This window comes from Physella acuta, unplaced genomic scaffold (assembly GCF_028476545.2).
Source record: "Physella acuta isolate Inbredline_101_S28 unplaced genomic scaffold, ASM2847654v3 ptg000087l, whole genome shotgun sequence".
Taxonomy (NCBI): domain Eukaryota; kingdom Metazoa; phylum Mollusca; class Gastropoda; family Physidae; genus Physella; species Physella acuta.
In genome coordinates this window covers 267,501-276,154 of record NW_026731607.1, presented here as the reverse complement: position 1 = coordinate 276,154, position 8,654 = coordinate 267,501, and the positions used below count along the sequence as shown (strand labels likewise).

The 8,654-nt window shown below is 33.9% G+C and overlaps 2 protein-coding genes across 2 annotated transcripts in view; one reads left to right on the top strand and one right to left on the bottom strand.

The window, feature by feature from the left end:
* Positions 1-696: 696 nt before the first annotated feature.
* Positions 697-3,182, bottom strand: LOC131926842 (kelch-like protein 40). The gene is made up of 2 exons (XM_059282493.1): positions 3,131-3,182; positions 697-1,976 (listed from the first exon to the last, which is right to left on the bottom strand). The coding sequence occupies exon 2, from the start codon at positions 1,952-1,954 to the stop codon at positions 878-880; it is 1,077 nt and encodes a 358-aa protein (XP_059138476.1). The 5' UTR covers positions 1,955-1,976; positions 3,131-3,182; the 3' UTR covers positions 697-877.
* A 2,986-nt stretch (positions 3,183-6,168) lies between these two features.
* LOC131927312 (mitogen-activated protein kinase kinase kinase 3-like) overlaps positions 6,169-8,654 on the top strand; it is a 5,554-nt gene continuing 3,068 nt past the window's right edge. The window contains exons 1-2 of the mRNA XM_059283089.1: positions 6,169-6,550; positions 7,991-8,160. Coding sequence (XP_059139072.1) covers positions 6,529-6,550; positions 7,991-8,160 — 192 coding nt within the window. The 5' untranslated portion in view covers positions 6,169-6,528. The remainder of the gene's footprint in view (positions 6,551-7,990; positions 8,161-8,654) is intronic.

Here is an 8,654-nt window from a genome sequence, read left to right as displayed (position 1 = left end):
CAACCATGAACTTTTTTTGCAGACTCGACCACGCCTCCAACTCAATTAAGCGTTACGTGTCAACTGGTTATGCGCCATTGAGGCCATTGACTCCGATTTGCTTCCATAGCCTTTGTCCAACCAAGAACAAACTACAAGGCAGCAGTTGTTTAATTTTGGAGTTGTCTCTCCTAGAAGAGTGGCTGTCCCCAGCTAACGAGCCTCATCTGCCCGAGGGTTCGAACTCGAGACTTTTCGGTTTAGCAACCATGAGCTTTACCGACTCGACCACGCCGACCCCCCTTGTAACATCTAATTTACAATAAATACAATTACTTGACAATAAATACAATTACTTGGCAATATATACAATTACTTGAAAAAACATGAATACGACAATAATAGATTTTTTTTCTAGCTTATCTAAAGAATAGTTTTTGTTGAGAAATTAGTCTTAAGAGCAGACTCTGCAATACAAATATCACACTAAAAGCCTGTTAAATGAAAATATTTTTTGGGTGGATAAATGAATCATACAAGCAGGTTATTCGTGAAAATCGAGACATTTTCTGGCTTCTCAAAAAAGAAATATGCTTTGTGTAGATGAAAATACTTGCGACTAAATTATTTATGTCGAAGTCCCTTTAACAGACTATGTGTGTATAAATTAGCCTTACAAAGAGATAATTGAAAACAAAGTTCACACAAAATAATTGATTAGCATCAAGATATGTTTTATTAAGTATGATTAAGTTCCGAACAAAGTTGTATTACAAACATGACATTAATGTTCCTTGGCGTGAAAATAAAATACTGCAGTACTGACCCTGTCTAATGGAGTAGAAGATTTGGCTTCAAAGCAGACGGAAGCGTGAACATAGAGATAAAACTCGACCGTCTAGTACAAACTCATACGACTCAATTTTTCATATACAATTGCTAAGAAAATACAGAAAAATGCTGAAATGACTAGCAAAGTTAATATGAACCCACTTCCCTCGAGAATAATGTCAAAGTCGGATCTAACACTTTCGGCTTTGGTGTCACTTGAATTAGTTTTTGTGCAACCAACTCTGGTCACTGCGATCTCGTTGACGATTGATATGGCATCTAAATTTGCCATGACGAATCGGTTGTTCATTAGTTTGGTCAGGCACTCGTTGCTGATTTCCTGGAGTGGGATTACTGCAAGCAAGAGTCCCAGGTAAGACCTGCGTAGTTCTACATCATCCTCGCCAAATGTTCCAGCGTTCGCCGTTCGACATTCTGCGTTTTGAAGATCAGTTAGCGCTTCAACTGTATGAGGCGGCGCGCTTTTATCCGGCTCAGATGTGAGATAAGAATCCTCTGAACACGTCCATCTTAAAATTAAATCCACGGCATAGTCTGATCCTACCCCAATAAAACGGATGTATTTAAAAATGTCTACTAAATCCTCCCCCGTAATGCGCATGAACACATTGGAATTTGCAATTCTGGTAAATTTGGTCACTATTAACTGTTTGACTTTTAATACAACTTCATGAGAATCTAACAGTTTCGCCTCTTCATAAGCTCTGTAGAAGTTGTGCACATTAATGTTCATCTTCACGAAGTCCTCGCAGGCCGTAACTAAAAATTTGATCTGAAGCTGATTTGACGCGTGCCAAATTTCAAACATGTTTTCTACATTTAAAACATTATTTCCTGTATAAATAGAATCGAGTATAAGTCCAAAAATTTCCGGTGAGATGCCCTCTATGGTACAGCTTGATTCAGATTTTTCCTTCATATCTGTCCTCATGAGAGCCTCGAAGAAACCAGAGCAGGAACTTAAGACAAACTTGTGGCATTGGAACTTGGTGTTGCCAACGTTGACGGTAAAATCTGTGAAGTTCTCCAAGTTTTGTTGAAAACATTTGAAAACTCCTTCAGCAATGTTGAGGTCAACGTCGATACGGTTGGCGGGTGGGGGTGGACACACAGGGGAAAACATGGCGGCGAATGATGGTTTGTGTCTGAAAAGTAAAAGTCACGTTTAAAAATTCCCCATAACTATCGGATGTAGGCTACATTAAAATATTTAAAAGCAAATATCGAAAGAAAAACTGGCATGTTTAAATATAAATCTATCTTTTCCCATTTATAATATCAAAATAAATACAGTTCGGTATTAAAGACTAAATAAAATAATTTGAAAGTTGTGTAGTGTTTTTAAATTTAAACTAGTGTTAATATGTAAACATTGAAAAAAAACAAAAAGTATAAATAGTTTTGCGCTTGTAATGTGACGAAAGAAAAAAACAGAAAATTGCGATATAAACACGAATAAGAAGTGATTATCCTGTTCTAAATGTCCAAACTATATGCTAAACATAAAATTCGTGTAGTCTTTATTTTCACTGGCTTACTGTACTACTCAGTATTTTGTTTTTCTTCATTTACGATTCATAAATTGCTATTTTAAAAGTCGAAAAAATGTTCCTTACCATTATACTCGGCCTGTATTTTTTTTATGCATTTTAAAAATGTTAAAAGGTAAAAACAGTTTAGTTGTTTACATTTTATCACAGAAAATTTGAACATGAATGGCAAAACTAGATCAAGTGGTTTAAAAATATGTATTTAATTATGTTATCGGCAATGTTTTTGAAAAACAATTATTATGTTAAGTCTCATTTACATAATATCGATCACAGCGGTCCTGTATAACCAAGCACTGTTTGTCTTACATAAGCAAATCATCAGGTTATAACTTAGGCTTGATGAAAATAAATTGAAATGTAGCCTTGAACTCATGAAATATTTTCAAGTTCAATGGCTTTTCAAATTTTATAATATTGATTCTTTATTTTTTTAAATTTCTGAATCATTTTCAGGGGTACCTAAGTTTTTTGTTTTGCTTTTCTTTTATGGCAAAATCTAAAAAAATAGGCCCACATGTTTTTGTCCATGTCGACTATAATGATAAAACCCAACTCGTCAAACTTGGCCGCCATTACTATGAGACATGTTTGATCGTTGATATTTTATAAAATATGAGCTGAGCGACACTCACTACAAAATTTAATGTTTACTTGTTTACTTGTGCGCAGTGGCTATATTTTATGACTTAACATTTCTGAATCCAAGCCCAGAAATTAAAGTCATATAAGAATGTAAACAATCTTACCTTGTATTTCGCCGCCACTGATAACGAATGACATGTTCATTTCCCTTGCACCAAATTTAAAAGACGCGATATTGGGGAGTCCCGTTATTGTTTATATTTGGACTGTAATTCACTTTATCGTATTGAAAAAAAAATTCTAAACGTTTCATACCTCCCCGGATCGGAAAAAACTTAGTTTAGCGATTTTGTCTGTGTGTCTCTGCGTTTGTGTGTGTGTATGTGTGTCTGTGTGTCTGTGTGTCTGTAAACAAAATAAATTGATTTCGGTGTCAGTTATTTTGACGAAAGCTTATATATAATTATTATAGTAAATGTGTTGTGTTTAATCAACTTTTGAGAAATTTTCTCTAGGATCTAGCTGTAAGTGGGTTTTGTTTTTTTTTTACTTTCTCGAATTTCTTTAATCGATTGAAAATTCGAAAGCGAGATTTTCACAAATCTCGACCCTTACACTTTCTTGAGTCGAAATAAACCTAGGCTTCAAATCTTTTTGTCGGTCTGTCTCCGTGTGTCTGTGTGAACAGGTTTACTCGATTACCGTTTTAGTTAAGTGAACCAAACATTGTATACAATTCATCCATCAGAAAAGTTTGAACACAATTTATGATTTGGTTCGTGAAAGATACCCCGACAAAATCAGCGATGCTTTTGCTTCCCTTATATAAAACACTTACGCAGGTAACATGACAAATATTGAATTTGTTTTGGGATTTTTTAAAGTATATATCTATATATAATATTCTCTTCTTGGATACTCTAAAATGGGGCTGCTTTCACGGGGGGGGGGGGGTTATCGTCCTTAACGAGCTACTGATAGTGTTTTAAAGCAAATATTTTCAGTAGCATCATTGGTACTGTCGAATTCACAAAGTATGAATTACTGAAAAGTAAAAAATAAAATAACTAAATAGCGGCGTATGATACGCCGCGGGTCGGCTCGTTTTGAAATATTAAGCCTATAGGATCGACAATGTAATTCGTCAATCCACTAAATAACGCTTCCCCTCCTCCACACTCCCTCACACAAAGACACACGTTTAATTGTGCTGGTGTGGGGTGCACTTTAACCGTTGATATAAGTAGCACCCCAGTCCCCTGTGCATTAAACTCAATCAGCGGAGCCCTGGTGCAACTGGGAAAATCGGGCGCCCAATTACAATTATGCCGGGCTTAGCCCTTCGCGATATTTTAAACATATTTTAGTCCAATAATTGTCGCTGGAGAGCAGAGGCGTAGCGAGGGGGGTGGGGGATCCGCATCCAAAATAGTATCCTACATCGGGATATCAAAAAGGTAATTTACTGTGAATTTTATAGATATGAAGATACCTTTCCAAAAATTGTGCACCACATTTTGATTCATTTTAAACAGGTAATAATGTCTTAAGGATAATGGACTTCGGAATCTCAGAAATAATTGAAAGTAACGGTGTAGCGACAGAGAAGGGGACGTACCGTTACATGGCACCAGAAGTGTTGTTTTCGGAGGGTGATCGGCTTATAAACTACACCACTAGATCAGATAGGCCTATTTGGTGACTAAACATCTATATTTCTCTCTATTTATATAAAGGAAAAGTTTAATTTTAAGTATTTGGCACGATTTTATATAGCTAAATCATTTTACAATTATATTTATTATTTTTACTTTGCTCAATATAAACTTTAATACAATAAAACAGTTTAAATAGAATGTAATAATTGACTTCGTTCGTCTGTCTGATTGTAACTACATATAATCGTGAAACACTGCACCGATTTTAATGACTTTTCGCACAATTACTCAGCTTTATTCACTAAATTGCTATTGTAAATATTTTAAATACTTTTTGGTATTACGGGTAAAACTAATATCATTTCATTCTCACTTTTAATACAATCTCTAATGGTGTGTAAACGATAAGACAGGGATGGCGAAAATGTCTGAGGAATAACATTACCGTCAATTTTTCTAAAAGACTTTACAGTCGATAATTAAGTCAAATTTGATGTCAGATTGCATTGTCATCGGGTCTTGACCCACGTGCCGAATCAGTCAGTTAAAATGCTCGAAATTTTGCTCTCCCGTTTGGATCTATGACGGACGGCAGAAAGACAGAGGAAGCAAGTTAAATAAAAGCTTGTAATAAAAGCGCTTGTGATTAAAAAATGTATCTTTATTTTAATTCAATCCGTCTTTAAAAGCAGAGCAAACTACTACATTGCTGGCTTTTTTGCTGGATTTTTTTTTATATATTACTCGTTCTATGTATAAAACTCTTTTGTACAGGAGCATAGGCTGCACTGTTCTAGAGATGTTGACCGGCAAACCACCTGGTCAGTCAGTGTCTACTCCCAAGTTTATCAGCCAAGTCTTGACGGCAGACTCCCTAGAATATTTACACCAAGTACCAGCATCAGAAAGGCTCAGGGCATTCTTAAACCGTGTGTTTCAAACAGAGGCTAAATTAAGACCATCGGCAGAGTGGTTGTTACAGAATGACCCTTTTGTGATGTGATGTTAAAATAAGGGAGTTTTTTTGTTGTTTTTTTTTGTTGTTGTTGTTGTTTGGGGGGGGGTGGTGACTGGTTGTTGTTGTTTTTTTTTGTTGTTTTTTTTTGTGCTACAAATGTGATGGAGTTCGATCATTCAGCTGTTATGATTGTCACGCTTCATAGAGTATTTATAAAACTAATTTGAATTTATTTTAAAATGTAGATACACATCATGCGTGAATGTATAAATCATTTAATATAACGTGTTATGACAATATTCAATACATTTTGTGTATAGATTCCAATAATAATTCTTCCGATTTGTAAATAATAAGATTAAAAATACCATTCAAGCATATTTCTTTTTTATCATTATAAAAAATTGTTTTCAAGACAAAGGGGTATTAATAGATATTGATTTATTTTACCAATCCATCTCAATCAATATTTACTAGCATTGCAGCCACGGTGTGTAGAAAGCAGGTATTGATTTTCTTACACACTTTAACGTGCAGGTACGACTGTGTTTATTGATTCTAATTATAAGGAGTGTCAGATGTTTTAATCACAGATAGGTTAGAAGAATAGTGTGTAGTAGTAGTCTGAAGTTTTTTCTTTTCAAAACGATTCACCTTTTTCATTTAAAGACAAACTATTTTAAATACAAAAACGCTTTATTTTATCTGTAATTTTTTGACAATCAGCCCAACTATCTCAACATGTATCAATAACAAAAATTTGCTTTATTACGCGTGCAATTTTGAACGTTGTGATTAATTTTACCAAAACTTATCTAAATGTTATTTTCATAAATACGTTTGTCTTACTGTTCATATTAGAACGTTTGATCAACTTATGATAACTATATTATCCGTTTCTAAACGAAGTAGATATAACTGTACTGTTGTCTAAGTCAACTCAAGAATGGAAAACCAGTGTGATGACGGTAGGTAAATCTCATCGTTGATTTTAGTTTTAAAATCTTTGTATATGTTACTAGTAAGCTTTGTGTAAGTTACTAGTAAACGTTGTGTAAGTTACTAGTAAGCTTTGTATAAGTTACTAGTAAGCTTTGTATAAGTTACTAGTAAGCTTTGTGTAAGTTACTAGTGAGCCTTGTATAAGTTACTAGTAAGCTTTGTATTAGTTACTAGTAAGCTTTGTGTAAGTTACTAGTAAGAACCTCATTGTACCGTATATAACCTGACAGTAGAAATAGAACATCTATTTCTTCTACATCGACGGTGAATGGATTGTGGTCGGTTTATACATTAGTCGCCTTTATACTCTTATTTCAAAACATGAACTCATAAAAGAGTAGTGATCGTCTTTAATGTCTTTATTGAATACAATTTAGAATGAGAAGTATTATGGTGTAAACTCCAACATATCGACTATGAGTGATGAGCTAAGTAAACAATGATATGAATTCGTATTTTTACAAATAGTACAAAATTTATTTCCGTTCTATCTCATCATCAGCTCAGGTGTTTAATTTTCAATTCATGACTTTGAATTGTCCACAAAACAATATTTATTATAAAATATTTGTAAATTTGTTAACGTTTATTGAACTGATATATGAGCATTTGTTTGTTGTCTACTCTAAATCTAGATAAAAGTTGTAGACTAAATATTTCAAATTAAAATGTACATTTTTAGAAACTATTTTTAAACTATTCTGCAGTATTCGCTATTTCATGTCTAGTAAACTCGGAATTTTATTCATATCTGTCCATTGTTTTATGTCTATTCCAAATTCAGATTTTCTTTTAAAAACGGTAGGCCTACCGACCCAGTGTTCAGTTTGTGAACATAAGATGTCTTGATCATGCGTCATCAGTATAACTAAAATTGGGTTTACTTTTTTTGTGTTGACTATAAATATAACTGTTTTCCTCGGGGGTGGGGGGAAGAGAAATGTTATTACAATAGTTTGATTAATTCATTACGAGTAAATTTAATTTATTAAATTCTAATCTGGAGCAGTAATTGCAAATCTTAGTTACCATGTTGTAAATTAAGTATGTGGAACTCGTTAAACGCCCCCCTCCCCATAACGAAATAGAAAAATATAATATTTATATAAAAATATATACTGTATCCAATGCCCCCCCCCCCCCGCCCAGTGTTTCTTCCAGACCTTTTTCTCCGGGGGTGCACTTGAAATTTTCGGGGGTGCGGTAGATTTTCTTCGGGGGGGGGGGGGCGGACACTGTTAAAAGTATATATTTTATATATAAATTATATAAATTTTATTTCGTTCGGGGGGAGGGTTAAATTTTTTTCGGGGGAAACTCTGCCCCCCCCCCCCCCCCCCCCCCAAACATCAGAAAATTTAACCCTGTAGTTACGGAAAGTTTATTTGTTTGGTTTTTTTTACCAGTGCTTGTTTCTCTGGCTCCCGAATTTCCAAAACACTGGATTAGTCAAAAACTCATCGATAATGGAAGTTTTGGCCAAGTTTTTGTCGTACAAGATACCAACAATCCAGATGAAGAGAAATTTATTGGAAAGGAAATTTCTTTATCGGAAGTTAAAATGGACAAGGCAGCGGTATTTGTTGTTGTTTTTTTTTTTAATTTAAATAATATGTAATTTAGATATAGCACAATACTTGTATCCTTTTACTAATATGTTTTATACAAAATAGAAATGTTTGTATATTTTATAAAACGAAGGTGGAAAATACTCAGTGTAATAATTTGTTCTAATATATTAATACAAATGCAAACCCATACACCATCAATAGTGCTTCATCCCTATCTTGTCCTTATCACTATTCCAATCTCTATCCATAACTTTATTTTAAGCTCTATATCAAACAGCAATACCCTAATACAATAATAAGTTTGTATTACCCTGAACGTGCTTATATTTAGGACTAAATTAATTAATATCTAATTTGTTATGGGTGAAATAATTTCCTAAGAGAATTATCTCATTAATTCTTCTCCTCCCAAATCATTTTCAATCAATAAAAAAATTCCATAGCTCAATTCAGCAGCAAATATTTACAATTAAATGTGATATCCATTTCCTCTGTGTCA

Bases quoted from the DNA above. Each gene is read 5' to 3' on its own strand.
- LOC131926842 (XM_059282493.1), bottom strand. From the start codon at position 1,954: ATGTTTTCCCCTGTGTGTCCACCCCCACCCGCCAACCGTATCGACGTT.